At 41.0% G+C, this 22,565-nt stretch overlaps 1 protein-coding gene across 5 annotated transcripts in view; it reads left to right on the forward strand.

Annotated features, from left to right (window-relative positions):
- The first annotated feature begins 3,805 nt into the window (after positions 1-3,805).
- The window catches only part of Akap11 (A-kinase anchoring protein 11), a 42,514-nt gene continuing 23,754 nt past the window's right edge, over positions 3,806-22,565 (forward strand). For 3 of the 5 annotated variants that reach the window (XM_057785779.1, XM_057785782.1, XM_057785783.1), the window contains exons 1-3: positions 3,806-3,940; positions 16,983-17,092; positions 20,338-20,454. In XM_057785779.1, the coding sequence (XP_057641762.1) occupies positions 17,033-17,092; positions 20,338-20,454 (177 nt within the window). In that variant the 5' untranslated portion in view covers positions 3,806-3,940; positions 16,983-17,032. Of the gene's footprint in view, positions 3,941-3,994; positions 4,226-16,982; positions 17,093-20,337; positions 20,455-22,565 lie in introns of those variants that run through there. The other 2 variants (XM_057785781.1, XM_057785780.1) reach the window with 2 other exon arrangements.

Raw genomic sequence — 22,565 nt, forward strand, 5'->3', positions numbered from 1 at the left:
TGGAAGAGACAGTCCCTGGTTAAATATAACCACACAAATGAAAACCGTTCTGTGTTGACAGATGCTTCAGAGAGAAGGCAGAGTCCTCCATAAAGGGGAATGCACTTCATATAGGGACTTAGGACAGGGGTTCCTGAAGAAGTGACAGCAGAGCTGAAAGTCCTCGGGTTCTGGGCGGTCCTAGATGAAGGGTGTATACAGGCAAAGCTACCGAAGGCACTGTCTGAGGGGAGGGGCTGAGGCAGGGCCTGCTCCCGATCTGAGAAGCTGAATGACATGAGAGCCAAGAAATCAAGGCAGGCCATGGGGAGAGCCCGAGGATTTTAAGCAGGTGAATGACAGGGTCACGTGTAAATGAGCACAGATATTCCTGTGAATGTACTATCATGCTTAGCAGAACAGACTAAAAATGAAAAGCCGCAGGAACAGAGAAAGCATGCTTGGACTCAAGTAACAACTTTGTATGCTAGAGAAATTTATGTGTTTTTAGTTCTAGAAAGATTTATGTTATGTATGTGTCTTCGCTGCATCCACGTAGGTGCACCAGGTGCATGCGGTGCCCATAGAGGTCAGAAGTGGGCATGGGGTCCGCTGGAACTGTAGTGGTGGGCAGTGTTAGCTGTCATGTGGGTTCTGGGAACCTAATCTAGGTCCCTTGGAAGAGCAGCCAGGGCTCCAACTGCTGAGCCATCTCTTCAGCCCTATAATGTGTTACATAGTTTTTGTTTTGTTTTGTACTTTTTGTTTTGTTTTTTTTTTTGAGACAGGGTTTCTCTATAGCTTTGGAGCATGTCCTGGAACTAGCTCTTGTAGACCAGGCTGGCTGTGAACTCACAGAGATCTGCCTGCCTCTGCCTCCCATGTGCTGGGATTAAAGGTGTGTGCCACCAGAATGGGAAACAATACCACATAATATGTGATGAAATGTTCAACACAAATTGTCCACAATAGTAGAAGTAATCCACATGTCTATCGACTAATACAGTGATCAATACAATGTTCTATATGCACAGAATAGAATCATCATCTGTCAATAAAAATAAATGAAAAACTGATAATGTCATGCTATGGGTGACCCTTGAAAAATAATGCGCTAAGTGGATAAACTGAGACATAAAAGACCATATTACAATTTAATTTCATTAATATTAAGTACCCAGGTTAGGTAAGTTAATAGAAACGAAGATGATTATCAATTGCTTAGGGTTGAGGGTGAAATAGAGGATTATTGGTTGCTAATAGGCAGTTTTTTTTTTAAAATAGGAGAACTAAGTTATTTTGAGAATTAGATTACAGTGATAGCTGCACAGTTCTGTGACTGTACAGAAAACATGCACTTGCATGGCATGTAAATTATATTAGAGTAAAACTGTGTGTGTGTGTGTGATGTTTTAAAAGAATCTAAGAACTAGGACCTCTGTAGGAGTTCTTACATTTTATTCCAAACAGCAAGCATAAGGGACCACAACCACTTCCCTACTAGAGTAAGTCAGGATGCTTTATGATCCTGTTAATATGTTAGGATGGTAGAGTTGAGCCCTCTGCTCATCTAAATTAGCAACACCAAGCAGCTGCTTCAATTAATCATCCTGAGAGCTGCAGACATTTCAAAATGCACTCTAAACCAGCCTTGAAACCGGCCTTATTTGGTATTTTAACTAACTGTCTGGTTAAAATATTTCTGACACATTTTCCTCTTCTTAAAAAGTAAATTAACTCTTTGTATTAAAACCAAGGTGTTAACTTTCAGACGTAGCCTCTGACCTTTAAAAGACTACTTGCAGTTTCGTTCTTACTCTGACCAGGCACATTTGATGTTTTGGATGCTACACAGACTCACAGTGGCTCCAGGGAAAGGGACTGTGAGGCCGAGCAGGTGGTAGTTCTTCCGTTTTCACACCCAGGACCAGCACTTCTTAGGAAAGCATTCCTGGTATCTGCCTCCATCAGTTACAGGTTCCCAGTTGGCTTGTGCTGCTTGTTGACTCTTATGCCTTTCATAAAAGTTCATTTCCCTTCCCGACCTCCTCTGCCAGTGCCTGCATCACAAAATGGAATTCTGTCTTCACCACCCTGTGTGGAGAGCGAATTGCACTGTTTTATATGCCAGGAAGTTGAAACTCAGGACCATAAAGAGCCTTGATTTAGTCCATAGTTAGTGGGAGGGTTTCACAATGGAAGACTTCCTGGTTTTGTTTTATTAAACTCTTTATTTTCCAGCCTCCAACTTCTATCTTTTCAAATCTCACTCTAATAAATATCTACAAGAAACATTATTTTATATTCCATTTTGCTTGGAACTAACTTAGAGATGCAGGTATCTGTGTAGTGAAAATGGAGGGAAGAAAACCAAAGGTGAGAACCCTTTCTGGCTATTCGTTTTCTCAAGTAGTTAAAACAAAACAGAAAAATACAAAACAACAAAACAAAAGCAAAACCTTCCATTTATTCCTATTAGGTAGGAGAAATATTTTAACAGAAGGGAGGAGGCAGCACAGGTGCTGACTTAATAGATTTGGGAGAATGTCTAGGTCACTGGAAACTGAGTCTCGCACAGTCGTCTCTCATCTGTATAAGATCCCTTGCTTCTTCTTTGACTTCCGTAAAATTCGTTAGCTACAGGGAAGCCCTTACTATTTTTTTAAGTTAATTGTGGATATTTCCCCTTTTTTTTTGTGAGTCTTCAATGCTTTCCACTGTAGACTAGATTGCCAATTCCTTTCTTGGTTAAAAAGGCTGTAGGGAATCTAGCCTCTAGTATCTTTGCGGGTTTATTTCCTGTCATCCAAATACGCTAGATTTGATCCCAGTCTTCGGTCTGTGAAGTAGCCTTATTTTTGCTAGAAACGCTCTTCCGTTTCTTGTAGGGCTGTTACCCAAAGCACTGCCTGAATCTCCCCCTTCCCCACCAAGAGCACCGCCCCCAAGTTTGGCTCAATTGTTTAACACCTACAGATATTCCCCCTCTCCCTACAGATCTCGACAACTTAAGACTATTTGTCTTCATCATAGTTCAGTAGACAACTGGGAATAATGCCTAACACGTGTAGGAAAACAGAATGCATTCTTTCTTTCTTATCCCTCTGCCCTGAAGAGGACGAATCAAAAGAAGGGAACACTTCAAAATGTCTTTCTCATCAATCAGCCAATCTGAGGAACGGATGTCCTTGAGAGGACCATGCAACTTGACTGCACTGGTCCTTCTGATTTAAACTGGAGTCACACAGCTTGTCACCTGAGGTTTGGCTTCTTGGTGATCGGGGTCTTATTTCCCAATTTCGATGCCACATGGGGGGAGCGCTCCCCTTGGACCGACTGGAGGTTCAGATAGGGCCCGAAGCCTGGCGCGAGACGCGTGGTTTTCCCTGAAGGTGCTGGGAACCGAGCAGAGCCATTCTGAAGGATGGATGGTGCCTGGACCCCCCATCTAGTGGGCAGTCGATGTGGGGAACCAGCCCCTGGGAGGCGGGGCGGCCCAAGGCACACAGACTGAGGCAAGGGAGCTAGGCTAGGGTGTTCCGCAGGCAGAAAGGGTTAAGCCGTTCCCAAGGCAACGGCCAGGAAGCGCGCAAGACGTCAGCGGAGAGTTCGTAGGTCAGCTTCGCGTTAAAAGCTCCCACGGGCCACGGGGCACCTGGCCAATAGAAAGGGCGTCTCGGCGTCACGTGACAGGCCCGCAGCTTTGCCCTCCAGAGCACGTGGGAAGGTTTTTTCTTACCCCCCCTTGTTCCTTTTGCGCGGGCTCGGCCACGGGGTCGTTCTCGCGAGAGGTGCGATTGCTCTCGCGAGAGTGAGTGGGCGGCGTGGGGAGGCGGCGGCGGTGGCGTTTCAGGCCGGGGCGGGCGAGGGAGGCGCCGCTGCGCTGCGGCTCGCGCCACCGGGCGTTGCGGGCCGTGACGGGCGGGTGACATGCCCGGGAGCTGAGAGGCTGCGCCTCCGGGTGAGCGGGGCGGGGGAGCGGGGAGCCAGCGGGCCGGGTCCGGACTGCGGCCGGGCGCTGTGGCCTCGCTGCGTTGGGGGCGCGGGCGGGAGGAGGACGGTGCACTTTGTCCGCAGCAGCATCCTTCCCTGTCAGCGTCCGAACCCGGGTCCCGGCGCTGCCCGAACCTCAGGTGCGGCTGTTTGCATCGCTGTCACGTCGCCCCCAGGCTGGCCAAGCAACCGGACTGCGCTATCAGAAAATGGTCTGGCTAAAACCACAGTGACAGTACAATCTAAAGCCCTGGTATGGCTTGGTGACAGTCCGTTCACTTTGCTTACCCTCTTTAAAAAACCTATCAGTTGGAGGTGGCTTAGCTTCAGGCATTAAGGCATTTATTGGGTGGTGAGCAATACCGCTGAGACACGGCGCTAATGGCCTTGACGCATCCTGGAATTCATATTCGCAGTTCTTTTTAGCTTTGTAATTTTTCAGTTGCTTCTAAAACGCCTGTTTCCTTTGCTTCTTCCTACCTTGTTAGCAGTGTTATTTATGTTGAGACTCAAATTTCTTATGTATGAAAATACTTAGAACATAGAATATTCAGGGAAGATGGAGTATTTATTTATGCAAAGATGATTTTGTTTTAATGTCTAAGCTTTTTTTTTTATTTTTTGTAAATGGCAGCCTAGTGCCTGCTATGACTGATGTCATTTCAGATAGTGCCACTTAATCTTTCAAAATACATGAGCACTTTTCAAGGAATATTCTGGTTATTCATACTTGATGTGTTCTTCAGGAAGAGCTGTGAGCCACGGGTTGACAGTGAATTGAACAATTAGTTCTGCTGTCAGTAACTGACTTATGAGACATAAAGGGATCCTAGGGAATTGGGGAAGAAGCGGGTTCACAATCTGAGCTGCGACTGATGCTCAATGGATCGGAAAAGGAATTTGTAGTATACCCTGTGGTTTTTCTCAGTTGTTGACTATACATACTGCAGTCAAGGCCCCAGAACTACAGTGAGAGATTTTTCTAGCCTTTTCTAGCCTTTGCATTCCGGGGCTAAGTCTAGAAGCAGAAGAAATCCTCTGAGAGGAAGGATGGTACTTTTTACTTTAACTCCAAAGCTTGAGTATCTGGGGAAGGAACTCTACCAATGCAAATCGTAATGTAGCAGGTTGTTTAAAGGGGAATTTCCAGTCCTAAGTAGGGAAGTCTTAGCCACACACGAAGATGTGAAAAACTTAGGTGAAGGGGTAAAGGAAGATAACAGAAGTTGCCTCCCATTTGTCTTGGCACAGAGAAAGGCTATTTTGTTGCTGGTCTTTCTAACTGTGCAGTCAGGCTTTCCAACTTGGAGGGCATTGGTGGCTCTATCTCATGATTGAAAAGCAATCGGGGTAATTTATTTAATATATTATTTATTACTTATTTAACGTATTAATTATGGAGACTGTTTTTTGTTTGTTTCCTTTTGTGTGTGTGTGTGTGTGAAGTGGACCAAGTAGTTAAAAAAAATTGCAGCCACTCCGAGTGTTTGAGGCAGGGTAGGAAACTCTTAGGGCCTAGCTTGAGTGTTAGTTGAGGGTATCCAGACTGGCACTGTTAGCACAAGGAAAAGTGCTTTACAATTTTAAAAGCAAGTGGGGCAGGTCCATATATTTCCCTTTGCTCATCCTTCCAGAAAGAAATGAAAAGAACTCCCTGGAGCCAAGCATTTGGAATGTATGGATTATTGACAGGACACGCCAGAAGGAGAAATTTAGCAATTTTGTATTAGCCACTGCTTACTTGGTGTCTTTTCTTTGACCTTCCTTAATGGCTTGAGGATTATTTGGCTGCAAGAATCAAAAAGCCATTTGAATTAGCTTACTTGAAAAAGGCATTGGTCATACTGTTGGAGCATTGCCTCTAAGGCCTAGTTGTGATTCCAGCGCAGTGGCCTGGGGACCAGAAAGTCTTCAGGTTGAAACTCATCGGATTTTCTCTTTGTTCTCTACCACTGTTGCCTGCCCTATTCAGATTGTTAAACACTGTTCTTCTCTTGAAACTGCTTGGCTTTTGTATCTGGTTTGCCAGAGTCCCCATCTGGCCCACCTCGACTTACATCATGGTTTCGAGCAGATCTCTTCAAGTCTTAGTTCTAAATGTCTTTGTGTAGAGAGAATGTCGTTGTCAGCTTTCCTCGTTGTTTGTGTGTGGGGTAGGAAGATGGGGAGAGGAGATGGATGGTGGGGATATAGGCATGCCTGGTAACTTTTAGGACTTCAGCTTTTAAGACAGGGAAGGCCTGTAGGCCAGGAGAAAATGGACACTGGTACCTTTGGTGTACTGCAGTATCTCAGGGTTTTGAGCTCTTCCCCTAAGCACTGCATTGCACCTGTCTCAGCTAGGTAGGATGTAACTGGATTCAGTGGTTCCTTTTCAGGACAGGTTCTCCAAGTTTGTAAGGTTGGACAGGTTACTTTAAATACTTTGTCTGACAGGTGTAGCGATAGTGTAGAATTGTGAATTCACATGTGTGAAGCAATTTAATTCTTTCTAGCATTTTTCTCCTCAGTCTTAGATCATATGTAGAGTTGTTTCTTAAAAATGTCTACTGTCTGTGTTTTAGATTCCATGTAGTTGTGGTTCCCCACTTTTTTTTCTTTTTATTTGTCCCAAACCATTAATGGTGATTATTCCTTTAGGTTCTTGGTTAATCTTAGATTCTCTCCTACTCTCTTGGTCAGCTTTAAACTCCAAATATATGGATGATTGAGTGTAACATTTCCAGGTTTGATATTAACTAAACCTGTCTTATTAGTTGCTTTTTGGATAGTACCATACTGGTGTAAAGCGCCATCTTCCAATTATTGCATAATTGGTGAAGGCTCCACCTTTTTTCTGATTTTCTAAATTGGAAATCTTAACTTTGTATTTCACATTTGTTATTTTTAATAATCCCTTTAATTATATCTTGTCAATGAATAGCCTCTGTGTAGGCTGATGGGGTTTCTCGTGTGAGCCAAGCACCACACCTTTTGCAGAACAGATCCATTCACGTAGTTTTGCTTCAGGCAGCCCGGGGCAGAGTCTTACTACGTCAGTGCTTTTCAGTAATGTACTGCTAGTGTCCAGGAGATGCAGGTGCCTGTAATAAAGAGAAGTTTGTTCTCTGGGCTAAAATTCTAATGCGTTTTTGTTTAGAAACTGTCTTTTAGAGGGTTATGCGTAATATTAAGAACCTGACTTTATGGTCCTGACAGTATGGTTGTAGTTTGTGTATTTTCTTTTTGAAGTTGTATTTGCAGTTGCTGTAGGGGAGTTTGAAGACAGTAACAAAGAGTTCATATTTAGTGTCTGTCATTGGAGCCCGTGCTGATACTTGAAATACCAGTGACTGGCTGGGTTCAGACATACTTCAGAAGAGAGACCAAACCTGGAATGTGGTAGAAAGACCAGTGACAATTTTTTATGGCTGTTCAAGAAAACAGATATGGGTTAACTTCAAACAGCTCCTGCTTAGGTGACCCTTCTCTTTATTGGATGATGTCACTTGTTAGCACATGCCCTTTCATGTGCTTGAAATTTCCCTTCACCTTACAGTTTGTTCAGCTCAGTAAATAAAGGTTTTGGTTTTGATATGGCCTTTGAGAAATGTTGAGAGATAACTGAGGCTTGTGCGTGAACTATTGAGTGAATGCAAGATCAAGACACTTGGGCACTAGGTCTTAACTACTGTTACTTAGACACTTCGGCAATGGCAGTTGAATGTTGCTAGTACTTAGAGTTAACCCAGGCCATAAACTTGGGTGCTTTTAATTGTAATGCAAAGCACCACAGTCTCAAATGCTGAAGTTAGCTTTGCTCCACCAGGTAAGTGTGATGACTTTTGGAGAGTTGATTTTCACAGCTGGGTAGGTGCTGCTGGCATCCAGTGGACAGCAGATCCACTGTACACAAAGACTGGCCAGTAGTGCTGCGAAGAGAATTTTATGAAGGCAAGAACACAGTGTATTTTGTACACGGAAGAATGGATTGACTTAGGAGTAAAGTGTAAAAAGCCAGAAACTATCAGAAAGCAAGAGTCTTAGTCATTGTTAGGAATGCTCATTCTTAATATAACTGGCTATTGTTTTGGAGAGCAGTTAGGATAGCTGTGGTATTTTTAGACTTAGTAAGTCAAGCAGCAGGTCTGCACTGAAGGGAGGAGCCAGCATTTGTGTCCTGTTTGCCATACTATTGTCGCCCTTCACTGTGAGGGTGAACCTTAGCCTCTGTCTCTGCCATGAGAGGATGACGCCAGCCTGTATCCCACTGCTCATTATTAGGGTTGATTCTGTTTTGCTTCCTGGTGGCCACTGTAGGGTTTGTAGCTTTAGCTCAGCACAGGCTTCGCACAGAACGTTTCCATACACAACGTAGACATCTAATGATTGACTTTAACTGCTCACCCACCACATCTTTGTTCTCTCTGTCATGCATTTCACTTCGGAGTCTAATCAATCGCTTCTTTAAAGTTCTTTCTTAAAAGCGACTCTGAAGAAATATTCTTTCTTTCTTTATTTATTTATTAAAGATTTCTGCTTTCTCCCCGCCACCACCTCTTATGTCAGCATTGTGTTACCATTTCAGGCACTCATTGTTACTTTGGTAGGTCCAGGTTCCATCTGTTGTTCTTGTTCGCCTGAAGAAATTCTTTTCATAGTTATATGATCAGCTTGTGATGAACCCTCAGCTCTGATTAGCGAAAAGAAATTTATTTTGTATTAATTTTTGAAAGATATTTTTTAGCATGTGTGGCTTTTAACGCTTTTCTGTCTTTGACTTGTTAGCGCTGATGGCCGGCTTCAGGCTGCCTAGCTGTCTGGAGTGCTGGCGTCCTCTCTCTGCATTAGGGACTCGCCCCTTCCTGATTGCTTGCATTTTGTTTCGAACAATCTGGTTGTGTTTTGCTTCAGTGTTTTTAGAAATGTTTTTCTTCTTAATATTCATTGGATTTTCTTGGAGCTGTCACTGTCTTCATCAGATTTGGTACGTTCTGGACCAGTGACTATTTTGCCTTCCTTTTTTTGGTTCTGTACCCCAGCTGACTTTTGGGCTCCATGTGTACACGTACGCGCATGTGTGCGCGCGCACACACACATATACACATATGTAGTGGCGTTTTAATTGTATTTTAATAAGATCTGAGAGTAAAGCTGTCCCACTGGTCAGCCTTACAGACCAGATTATGGTAACACACACCTTTAATCCCAGTAGCCACAATGACACACACCTTTAATCCTAGTAACCACAATAACACACACTTTAAATCCCAGTAGCCATAATGTCACACACCTTTAATCCCAGTAGCGTTGCTATAGAAGTCGGGTGGTGCATGCCTTTAATCCCAGCCCTAGAGAGGAATATAAGACAGGGGGAGGCAGGGAGGAAAAGCTCTCAGACACAGTATTATTCTGAGATTCTTGGAGGAAGGATTGCTGTTTCAGAGTGAGGGAAAGGTAAGAGCCAGTGACTGGCTATATTGCTTTTCGGATCTTCAGGTTGAACCCCACTTTCCGACCCTGAGTTTTTATTAATTATGCTACCTGTGTGTGTGCACGTGCGCGCGCGCACACACACACACACACACTATGCTTAATAAATTCTGATACTGTGGGATTGCTTGTTTTTTAATTCCTCTGTTTTGCTTTGATAGTTGTATTCTATTATTTACAATTTCACTTTGGTGTTTAATCTGCTGTTACTACATCTAGCATTTTTTTCATTTTAGAAATGCTTCCCTCATCTTTAATGTTTTTATTAATACAGGAATTATACATAGTGTCCCAACAATTTTGTACACGAATATGATGTATTAGCCATATTCACCCCATTACCTTATTATGTGTGTGTTCTCCTTCTATTCCGGTGATTCCCTTCCACTTTCCAATTTGTCTCTTTCTACTTTGATGAGTTGGTTTTTTTTTTTTTTTTTTTTTTTTTTGGTGACCCAGTGACTCTCAGGGTTGTTTAGGCAATATAGGTGAGGGGTTATTTACAGGGCCATAGAGCACCTCACTATAGTGACTACACCACCAAAGGAAGCCTCCTTCACTCCCTCAGCAACTATTAACTGTTTATGGATTTTTTTGGGGGGGGGTCTCATGGAGCCCTACTCCATAGCTACTTTTAACTGCCTGTAAATACAGACAGATGTTAATGAGCCCAATCTTCTATGGGTCTCATATAGGTGATTACAGCTGCTTTGAGTTCAGGAGTGCCATGCCAAGCCTTATAGGGAACACAGCATCCCACCCTATCCCCTCTGTTGATGGTCCCTGAATTAGAGGGATAATACAGGTCTCCCGAGCCTTCACTAGCCAGTTAGTTATTCTCATCACTGTTCGTGTTTTAGTCTGCATTTTACCACTGCCCATTGCAAAAAGAACTGGTCTAATCAAAGTCAACAGCAGCATTGATCTGTGGCCCTAGACATAGTAATTTAGAAGATAATTTGGTGGGCATTTCATTCTGTAAGTCTACAGCTGTAGTTACTTCACTAGGGCCTGTGACCTCCCAGCCATGGGAGCCTTTTACCAGTTTATAGTACCAGAGTGAATTCCCTTCTGTTCTAATTAGAAAGTCATTGATTATTCCTGTAATTTGCTCCTATTGCATCAGTGGGCACATCTTGCCTGGCAGGTTAGTAATGTAGTCCAGATGAGTAAGCCTGTTGATGACAGTCTAACCCCAGATACTTGCATCGCGATTTCCATCACTGTGAGGGCTGCCCAGCAGGGAGGAAGCAGCCCTATGTCATTTCCTGTGATCAGCTATGTGGTGTCTTCAGTAATAACATCTACTGTCTAGCTCTGGTGGACAGCCACCAACAGTGGCAATTGCTTGTATTGTTTGGGGGGCCTTAGGGACCTCCCTGACTAATAGCCCATAAGGAGGTACCCCCCATCCCCTGGCCCTGGACTTTTAATAACCTGTGCAGGCTACCTCTTCATACTTAGATTTGTTTTTGTTTTAAAGATAGCTCACCAAGTATGATGCATATGTATGGCTTTTCATAATCCTTGGTTTTGGCTGACTCCTCACTTCTTCTCTTCCATTTCCCCACCCACTCCTTTTTGCTTAATCTACCCACCTGCAAGGTTCCCCTTCTTGCCTTCTTAAAGTTCTCTTTTAGTCTTTGGTGTCTAGTATTTCTTCCTTTATCATGACCGTGTTTTCCTCACCCTTGTATGTGTGGAACACAGTGTCAGGAGTCTGTGGAGGAATGTATATTAAAAGGGGATTTATTAGAGTGGCTCCATGCTGTAAGCTAGCTAGTCCAACAGTGGCTGTCTCCTAATGGAAAGGCTCAAAATCTGGTAGTTGTTCAGTCCATGATGTTCAGTGTCTTGGCTGGTCTTCAGTCTGTGCTGGAATCCTGTAGAGCTAGGTTCTTAATACCAGCGAGGAATGCCTCAGCAGCAGGATCAGTGAACTTGTCAGCAAGAGTGACGGCAAGCAGTTTAAAAGCAAAAGCTTTCTTCCATGTCCTTTGATGTAGGCTACCATAAGAAGGTGTAGCCCAGATTTAGGGTGGGTCTCCTGTCCTTACATGATCTGGATTTAAGATGGGTCTTCTGTCATAGACCATATATTGGGGTTACATTTGTTGCGGTCCAGACACAATGGGTTCATACATTCTAGGGTAGGGATGCGTGGATTAGAAATGTTAGGCAGAATAGACAGAGCTACAAAGAAATACAGAGACATAGGATAGTGCCCGGAGGACAACTCAATGAATACTGAATCCGCCTGTGTTTATTTTCTATATGTATATATACCCCAATTCAAAGTGAGAGAAGAAGGCAAAAGACCGCTTTAACATGATACAAAGACAACCAGAACAGTTAATTCCTTCAGTACTTGAGACATCAAGCCACTATTTCCTGAGTTAAGCATTCTGGTTTTTTGGGAAGTATATGCAGTGAATACAGTTTAGACCAAGTATCTTGTAGGCAGCCACTCCCTATGTCAAACCTTCTATTTTAAAGAAGGAGCAGGAATAGGCTTGAATTCTTTGACCTTTGGTCAGGGTGGAGCAGATCCACCTCTTTGGGCATCTTAATGTCTAAAACACCAAGTAAACACACCCTCAGTCAGGATATCTTGGTTGTAGCCACACATGTTGTCAACTTCTTTGAAAGAGTAAAAATAAGCTCAAACTCTCTGACCTTCAGTCAAGGTGGAACAATGTTGTAAGAGGGGCCCCTTGTTGGTTTCCTGGCTGCCTGGATGCTCAGACCTGAAATAATCACACAGAAACTATATTATTTAAATCACTGCTTGGCCCATTAGCTCTAGCTTCTTATTTGCTAACTCTTACATCTTAATTTAACCCATCTCCATTAATCTGTGCATTACCACGAGGTTGTGGCCTACCAGCAAAGTTACAGTGTCTATCTCCAGTGGCTCCATGGCTTCTCTCTGACTCTGCCCTCTATTTCACAGCATTCAGCCTAGCTTTTCCCACCTAGCTAAGTTCTACCTTGCTATAGGCCAACCCAGTTTCTTTATTCATTAACCAATAAAAGCAGCACATAGACAGAAGGATCTTCACATCAGAGCAAGACTCAGATCTGTGGGCTCCCTCTGTCTTCTCACTTCAAATGACCCAAACAACAAGAAAATCCCTCACAGGTGGCTCCAGCTGCTTGGGTCTTCACTGATTCTAGATGTAGTCAACTCGACAACCAAGATCAACTGTCACACACCATTACACTGTGACTTCACAGTCTTTCTGCTCCGATCCTCATTGTTATTTTTTTTCAGTGTATCACTTCTAGGTCTACACTTGTCCTTTTTGTCCAGTCAGTGTCAGATTTTCCTCCTTTGCATGTTCATCTTTAATTGTCTGCCCACAGTTGAGTTTTTCTTTATTAATTGATGTGCACTTTTCCAGAGAGCTGGCTCTTGCCTGATGAGCCACAACAAGGACGTTTTGTTTTCCCTACTCTGCTCAGTAGAGTGTGAACTATTCCAAACCTTGTTTGGTCTTAAATACTGCTTGGTATACTGCTCTCTGGTTAATTCCCCAGCCTCAGGTGCTCTTACTGTCTTTGCATTCTCCCTTTAACATTCTGTCCCGTAATATGAATGTTTGTTTGCAAAACTCACTGTGACTGCCAAACTTTGCTATCCTGTGTTGTGACCTGGAAGTAGCTGGCAAGCAATGTTTCCTTTCTGAGGCATCAGTCACACCCTGCATTGCTGTTGTCTGATGTTTGAAAACCAGTGTTTTGTATGTATGTTACACTATTTTGTTGTAGTTTGATGGTAAGTTACCTTTTAACACTTGGTCATTTGGTATGTGTTAAAGTACATTTATTACATATTTCAAAAGAGATTTATTTTATTTTTTAAGAGTCTTGCCTAGACCAGCCTTGACCTCTTAGTCCTGCCTCAGCCCTGAACCTAAGATTACATGTGTGTGCAATCATAAGATTACTTTTTATTTAGCAACTGTTTGAATCCTGCCATGTTCAGATACAAATTTGAGCTCACAAAATAGATGTACGCAAACAATGGCACCTGAAAATTAAAGGACAAACCACTTGGAAGAATAAAGGAGATGTTGAATGTTGGGCAGGGGGCAGGGAAAGATGAGAGAAGAGTCAAGCTTTCCTCAGAGAGAAATCCTTGAAGATGCATGAAGAATGAGTGCAGGTTAGAGCTAAGTGAGTGAGTGGGTTTAGAGCATGACTTAGCAGGGATTGGTCATTTATTAGTTGTGATCAACAGTATGGATTGAGGACAAGTTGTGGTTGACTTTATGATCTTGGTTTGCTGACTTTTAATGAAATAGATTGGAGAGTGTTTAGAGAAGTTTTATTCGGGTTTTAAGCATACTTTTTTTTTCCATCCAAGATCGAGTTTCTCTGTGTAGTCCTGACTCTTCTGGAACTCCCTCTATAGACTAGGGTGGCCTTGAACTCAGACACATCTGCCTCTGCATTGGAGTGCTAGAATTAAAGGTGTGCCCCCCCCCCCAGTATCTGGCTTAACAATACTTATTTTTTTTATAGTAATTATACTTGACTTAGTCTGTTTTGTGTTGCTGTAACAAGATACTTAAGGTAAGTTACTTCTGGAGAGAATAGATTTGTTTAGCTCACAGATTTAGAGACTCAAAGCCCCAGATTGAGTAGCTCCACTTTTTCAGCCTCTAGTCAAGGCTTTCTAGATAAATCACAACATAGTAGATGATATTATGGCCCAAGTTTGTGCTGGAGGAAGAGATAAGTGGTGGGACTGGAAGCTGGACAGCTGGAAGGAGCTGTTGTCTACAGCTCATGGGTGCTTAATCTAGTCCCATGGGAGTCAGAACTGCCATGGAGCAACAGTAATTTATTTGTGAAGGCTGTGCCTCCAGGGCCTAGAGATCCCCAGAGCCTCAACTCTTTAATGTTCCACTGTCTTTACGATTCTCATGACCAACTCTAGGGGCAGGCCATGTCCAAAGCCTAGCAGAGATGCTTACTTGTAAATGTCTAGTAGAACATTTAGATAAGAGGATTTGAAACTGAAGCATAGGATGGAACTGAAACTCTAAATTAGGAACGTAATTGTGTAGTTTAAACCACAGATAAAGTATCTTTGGAAAACTAAAAGGAAGCAAACTAATGAGGACAAGGATTAAAGGAAAGAAATAATATTGACGAAACTGGATCTTCTAAGTGTGTGGCTTTAGAAACAATCTGATTTATAGGTCTTGATTTGAGAGCTAGTGAAGATCGTGGGTTGTGAGGTGTCATTTCTGGTGGGAAGGTGTTTTACGCCTGAGTCCTCTGATTGTAAAAAGGTCAAGTTACAGGTGGAGTTGAGTTGAACAGTTCTTAAACTGGAGATGAAGTAGGAAGGCTTGAGAAGTTGTGGGTTTTTTAATCATTAAAGAATTTATGTGCATCTAGAAAAATAAAAGATAATTATCCATGATAAATCCCTATCTGTAGCCTGCCTACTATATACATGTGTGTGTGTTTACGTTTACGCACACTCAGTTACAGATTTTACACTGGGTGGGATAATGCATGCATGCTGGAACTGGCCTTATTTGATAATTTTTTATCTTCTCATAAAATAAGATAGATGGTATTTTGTAACATTAAAAAAAAGTTCTTGTTATCAGTTTATGGAACTGTTTTCAAGATGTTTCCTTTCCTAGGTTTGTGCAAATCATTTGCAGCATTCTGAAAATCTGCTTCCTCATCATTTTCCACATCTGGATAATAAGCGAATTTATTTAAATCAAGGAACTTATAGATTATTTTTAGTTTTTATTTTTGGTTCACTGACCAGTCTTGCACTATTTTTTGTGAGTTTTGTGGAAGCATGTATGCTGGGAGGTTTGAGATGTGAAGTTGCAGGATCGGAGGTGTAGATATTTGTTCAGCACCCTGCATCTCTGTTCTGAGTTCTTTATAGTTGTTTCTCTAATCGTTTCTATGTCTCTTTATGAATTTTGTGATCTTTTTTTCTTCTAGATATGTGTGTGCAGTTGTTTGTTGATGCACATTGTTTTTGTGTTGCTCCTTAAGAGATTTGTTAGCAGTGTTTTTATTTCCTGTTTCTTCCCTGAGCTCTAGCTATTCCACTTCTAGCTGTTGCGTTCTGCTAGGTTTGTCTCTCAGCACTATCTTTTCAATTAAGTTCCCTCTTATTTTTTTTTTACTGTATTGTGATTCCTTGATTAGAATTCCTTACTCATCCAGAATAGGGCATGAGCAGGTGTTAAGTGTGCAGCTTGTTATAACAGTATTTTATGGGAAGATGTTACATGCTTGCTTGGGCAGTTGTAAACTAGAATAATCCTCCCTTGCTGTTTTTCTTTGTCCTCCACCTGTCTTTGCAGTTCCAGTTTTTGTTTTGTTTATTTTTCCCAGAAGAGTGCCATGTCATTCCATACGGATTCTCTTTTACATTGCACAGATATTCTTTTGGTAGGTATTTGACTTAAGTTAAATACAAAGCAGCATGTCTCTGTGCTCCTTGACATGATGATAATGGGCTAAATCTCTGGAACTGTAAGCAAGTGCTCAATTAAATGCTTTCTTTTCTAAGAGTTGGCATGGTCATGGTGTCTCTTCGCAGCAATAGAACAGTGACTAAGAGAGATGATGATGTATGATATACACTCACACCTCAGTTTTATCTCTGTAGTGAAAGTATGGGAAAAGAATATGAAATTAGCACTTTATTAAACTTTAGTCTTTTTAAAATCGGGGGGGGGGGGCTAGAATGAAGTTGTGCTGAAGTGACTGGCTTAGAAACCTCAAATAGGCATGCCTTAAAGAGACTCGCTTAACTAACTGAAGAGACTGAAACTTAACTTTTCTTATATATTTATTGCTTTAATTTTTTGATTTTATTATTTAGAATTCAGTTCTCAGCTTCTGACCTTTACTGTAATCCGTTTCCCCATGAGGCTTTGGGTCCAATAAGACCATTGTTTTCTCACTGTCCTTAGTGTGTGGCACGAGTAGACCTTAAATGAATGGACAGCATTCGGCACAGATAGAGCAGCTGACTGGCTGTATAATGCTCTTAGTTGGTTGAAGTCCCCAAAAGTTTTTTTATGAAAGCATCATTAAAAAGTTTAGTATTAGTTTGAGAGCTTTGTGTGTGAGGTATGTAATTCTACCAATCCCTTTCTGATCTCTAGGCATTGGTATACGCTCAAACTTCCAGATGAGGATTTTGGTTTTGTTCACCTGTAATTTTACAGTACATGTACAAATTTCACATTCTCACCTGTGTAGTGTTAAAACCTTCAGTTGCAGTGTTTATTGTTGCTTCAGGGTTAGATGAGTGTCTCTGGGCCACAGAAATGGATTCCTTCTTGTGACAGTGTACAAGTTTATAAATGTTTTCCCCATATAACATATATATGGTTGCTAAATGAGCTTTTAGGTCTCAGTACTTTTGTTCATATTTTTCTTTAAATGCATGCATTTGAAGAAATTTTTTAGTATAAAATGCTTGCTTGAATCACAAAAATGAGTAAATAAGTTGTTTTCTTTTCATGTGTCTCCTTTAGGTGGTTTGTGAATTTACTCTTCAGCGATTGCATACTGCAGTCATACAATTATGGCGGCTTTCCAGCCTTTCAGGAGCAGTCACATAAAGAATAAAGCATCTGTCCGGAAAGTAAGTCCACAGTATTAGGTTCCTTTCAGTGAAGGTTACAAAAATATGTCGGTTCTTTTCTAGTTTTTAAATGAAGCTTAATACTTAACTTCTAACATTCAAATACTGCAAAGGCCATCGTGTATGAAAACAATGGTGTGAAGTCATGGTTGTAATGATGTTAGTATCTAGAATCTTACTGCTCAGAGCACAATGCCTCTCATTTCTGCACAGACATTTTCCATCTGGATTTTTTTTTTTTTTTGAGTTAACTATCTTATATATCTTTATCACTACCTTAAAAGTGTATAAGAAATATTAACCACTCATTTATTCAGCAAAATGCATTTGAGTGCCTGTTGTATGTCAGGACTATGCTAGATGTTGAGTGATTCATGAGGTAGTGAAAAATTACTTTTCTTGTGTGTATGGTGCTATGGATTGAACCCAAGGCCTTGAATGTGCAAATAAGTTGCTCTACCACTGAGCTGTGTTCCTAGCCCCCCTTCACATCCTCTTCCCACCCCTTCACTTTTTATTTTGATATACGGTCTTAGTGCATTAGCTAGGCTGACTTTGAAGTAGCTTTGTGTGCCAGACAGGCCCCGAGCTCGCCACTGCTCCTGCCTGTCCTCCCAGGTAGCGAGGAGTGCAAGCCTGTAGCAACAGGCTTGGCCATTAGTTCTCATCATTACTTACTCCTCCTAAACCAGTTTACTTAGTCTGCATTCCGACTTTGGGTTTTGTGTTTGCTATAACTAGAGGAAGAAGAGGAGAAAGGAGATTAGAGGATGCTGTCTGGTGAGAGTCAGTTCCTGGACTTCAGCCTCTTCTTATGACCCTGTTGACCTTGCCCGTGAACAAGATCTTTGAGTTCATTAAGGTGTTTTCCTTGCTGTTCTAATTATATTTTGATGACTCTTTTCTCTTTTGAGAATGCTTATTCATCTAAGGTGGGTGAGGGTGGGTAAAGGCCTTTTAATTACCAGTGTCAGCTTTCTGACCTTTGTACTGTAAGCTTGTCATATTCTGCAGTAGCAAGTACATTGTTTACCCTCTCACATTTGGTATTTATTTGTATTTCTCTGAAGTCAGGCTTTTACCTTGTGGTTTTATTTGTAGTGACTTCTGCCTAGAAATGCCATTTGCTCTAAGAATGTCATAAATTTATATTGATACTTCAAACTCATATTTGTATTTTTTTTTGTTTATGTACACAGATTAGGGTGAAAATCTCCATTCATTAATGAAAACGAAACTGTACATATTGGCAATTTTAAGGTCTACTGAACAGTTGGAAAAAAACTCAGAACCATAAGCAACTCATGTATTTTCTACTTGGATTCACCTTCTGTTAGCATCTTGCCATATCCACTCTCTTCCCTGTGCATACCTTATGTTTCTCTTAGTAATTATGTGGAAAATGCCCTTTGGGTCTTGCTTTATGTGTTTTATTTATACTCCTAAGAAAACTGTTTGTCTGAAACTGCATCTGACATTTAGTCTGATGTACCCCCAGTCATCTCAGATGCCCTCATAACTTTTTCCTGTTTCTTACCTAGGGTCTGCTCAGGTTTCTCACATACTGCATTTGAGTATTTTTATTACCATCGTTTTACGCCATTCCAGTGGTGTAGGTTTTTTTTCTCATGATACCACATGAGAAAAACAGCCAGTAAAACACCCCAAGTTAGTTTTCAGTGTAATTCTGTTCATCTGGAATATCTCAAAGGCTTTGTTTTCTTCTTTGCTATCAGGTTAGGAAAAGCATTGATGTTTTTGAGGAAGTGGTCAGGATTGTAACCATCTGCTATCTCTAGTATAAATGCAAAATAACTTTAAGTGTTTAGTAAGGAAACTATGTCATGTGTCTCCCCAAAGCTTTTAACCCAGTAGATTTAGGATACATTGATAACTCTTTCCAGATCAGTTAATTACGTTGAGAGTTACAAAGAAGATTTTCTAATGGTATCAGTTTGTCTATATTTGTCAACCAGTGATCATAGGTAAAGAAGCATGCTGTATAACTGAATGCAGGAGTTAGGATGCATTATCATTTCTGTTCTTTTTGATCTGATTATTCCAGATTTAGCCAGCAGGGATTCCTGGCTAATACACTGACTTCTGTGTTCTTTTGAAATTGCCCTATTAGTCTGTGAACACTTCCCTGTTGTCTGGCACAGTTAGAGGGTGTAGCTTTTTTGTATGTTCTCTGTCTATGATCTGGAACCAGACATTTTTTTGAGGCACTCTGGTTATTTTAATATATGATTGGTATTTAAAAACCAAAATCAGGTTATGGGATCTGCTCATTGCTACTTGGGGGTCATTGCTTCCAAGCATCTTCAGTGGAAAAGGTTATATATATAAAGAAATATGGGCTAATGTTAATAGGTGAGATTGAAATTTAATGTTATATACTTTTTTCTTGAATAGTGTTATCTCTTAAATTATAGATTTGTATTTAAAAATTTTTCATAGTTAGCAGCTATTTGTTGACTTCATGTAAAATGTGAGAAGAAAAAGAGAATGGAATATAGTTTCCATGATTTGGCTCAATGGGTAGAAAAAATAAACATATGAGTATTATAATCATAATATGTTATGATATAGATCAAGTGGCTTTAATCTGAAAACAGTATAGGAGAAAATTAGACTAAGGGATGGGGGAGATCTTCAGTCTTGGCATGGATAGCATTTCTGTAGGTCAGGATTGCAGAGTAAGGCATTCCTGTAGACTAGAAGAGCAGTAAGTACCTGGAGACAGAGGGAAGTGGGTGCTGCCTTTCGGTCTGACTCAGTGTCCTCTTCCTTCCTCGGGTGCTTTGCATTTGTGACAACTTCCTTTCCCAGACATGAGTCTCTTGCCTTATTTTATCATCCAGCTACCTTAAGACCTGGAGAATCTTATTTTTAGCTACTATCGTTTTCTCTGTCTGTAAAGGGAAGAATCATTGGTATTGATGTGCCATTCTAGTTCCTTTATCTCCCACATTATATGAATTGTTTCTGTTATGCTAGTGACTTGGAAATAAAATACACGATTTGTTAATTTTAGTGTAAGGAAAGTGTAAGCAAATCTGGAGCATACGACTTGTATGGTTTTCGAGTAACTTGACTTTTTTTTCTTAGCTGAACTGAGTTTCTCAAATAATATCAAAAAATGTCAAATGAATTAATTGAAGAATGAGTAACTCTGTAAAACTCAGTAACTTAGCTTTTTTCCATATCTTAGAACTAAGTTGTCTTGTTTATTTATTCCCCAGAGCTTCAGTGAAGATGTGTTCCAGTCTGTGAAGTCTTTATTACAGAGTGAGAAGGAGCTGTGCAGTGTATCCGGAGGAGAGTGTTTAAACCAGGATGAACACGCCCACTTCACTGAGGTTTGCACATGACTTTTTGAATCCTTTCCCAGTCAAGCACAGTATGTTTTCATGTACCTTTGTAGGACTGCAGGGTCTTAAAAAAAAAAAATTAGTACATAATCCTACCATAGGTATTGGGAGACTGTTGGTTTCTTTGAGGGTGTGACCTGGTATGTTGACCATGCTCCAATGCAGGCCTCATACCTAAGAGTATTTGGGCAACACAAATTGGACCTGATTTTTTTTTTTTTTAATAGAACACAAAGTTGGGTGGGAAGAGGGTTAGCGGTTAATTGGAATAAGTTGGGGGGTGAATATGATCAAAATACACTGGGTGAAATTCTTAATAATTGATAAAAATGTGATTTAAAATAAGTGTATATTTTAAATCATAGCTAACATCATTGGCTGTTATCAGCCTGTTTGTAAGTGCAGAGGTGTTACTGGCCTCTCATTGGGCAGGTAGAGCTAATTCAGTGGCTGCAACTTTTATACTAAGTTTTTTTTTTTTTTTTATCCTGAAACATTATTTCATGTAGTCACTTTTTTTTTTTTTTTTTTTTTTTTTTTTTTGGTTTTTCGAGACAGGGTTTCTCTGTGGTTTTGGAGCCTGTCCTGGAACTAGCTCTTGTAGACCAGGCTGGTCTCGAACTCACAGAGATCCGCCTGCCTCTGCCTCCCGAGTGCTGGGATTAAAGGCGTGCGCCACCACCGCCCGGCCACTTGACTGTTTCAGAGCTTTGATTTAAAGTATAAAGTAGGAAGTTTGTCTTTGGAATTAAGATACTTACCACTTGGGAATGGGATGAATATATTGTTTATATATTTTATCTTTCTAATCTGTTTATCTGCAATAGCCCGTGTTTTCATCTTTGTTTGAATTTATTGTTATTAAAAGGAGTAACATATTTTCTTTTGATTTTTGAGACATAGTTTCTCTGTGTAGTTTTGGAACCTATCCTGGCACTTGCTCTGTAGACCAGGCTGGCCTCAAACTCACAGAGATCTGCCTGTCTCTGCCTCCCAAGTGCTGGGATTATAGGCGTGCGCCACCACCACCCAGTGAAAGAGTGATATTCTTTAAAGCATCTGTGTACCATCATCACATCCATACTACAAATTAAGAAATACGGTATTGGGAGTTAATACTATAGCTTGAGGATAGATCATTTTTTTAGCATGTACAGAGACTAGGTTTAGTATCTATGATCAAAAAAAGCGATATTCGGTCTTCACAGCTAAAAAATTGGTACTCAGACTTAGAACTGCCCTTTTTGAGATGAGTTTTCTTTTTTGGAGGGGGATTTTCAAGATAGAGTTTCTCTGTGTAACAGTCCTGGAACTCATTTTGTAGACCTGACCAACCCTGCCTAGCTGAAATGAGGTTTCTAATAAACTTTGTTTTCTTGCTTGGCGGTGGGAGGTTTCTATTCCTGAGGGATTCTTTCCCTGATTGATGTTCCCTAGAAAGAAGAGTGAACCTGTTAGGTGAAGAGAGTTCTGCCACCTGAATCTCCCCACTGTCGACTAGCTAATTATGTCACTTGATTTATCTTCTTTGCCTCCCTCTTTCACTTTATCTTAGTAGGGCTGAGCCATTCTTAATTCACTCAGTTGTTGCCATGTGTGATAAGTCTCCTGTGCCCTCCCACTCAGTTTTGGAGCCTGTGTTTCCAGCCTGTTCCTTCATGAGGTCTTCCCTGTCACCCAGAGGTAGCAGGCTCCCTTGGTATCTCTGGGACCCAATGACAGCTTTTTTTTTTTCTTTTAGCAAGAAACCTTGAAAGAATAGAAGAGATCTCCGTCCCACTTTAGGGTATGGACATCTCAAATGCCTGAGTCTTGTTTTCTTTTTCTTTCTTTTTTTTTCCTGTTCCCAGTGTACTGGTTCATGTTAAGCCAAGTATTTCTGAATACCAAGTACTGTTGCAACTTGGCAGTGGCTGACTTAAAATTTTGTTGTTGTTGTTTAAGTTTTCCTACAGGTATATATTATATGTCACATCTGTTTCCCTATACTGTTTCCCATACCTTCCCTTTCTACATCTCTTCTCTTCTGTTAATCCGTGTCTCTCTAGACAATTTTACTTCTTTCATTTAATACATAAATGGGTATTTTTTATGTGATT

This window comes from Chionomys nivalis, chromosome 12 (assembly GCF_950005125.1).
Source record: "Chionomys nivalis chromosome 12, mChiNiv1.1, whole genome shotgun sequence".
Taxonomy (NCBI): domain Eukaryota; kingdom Metazoa; phylum Chordata; class Mammalia; order Rodentia; family Cricetidae; genus Chionomys; species Chionomys nivalis.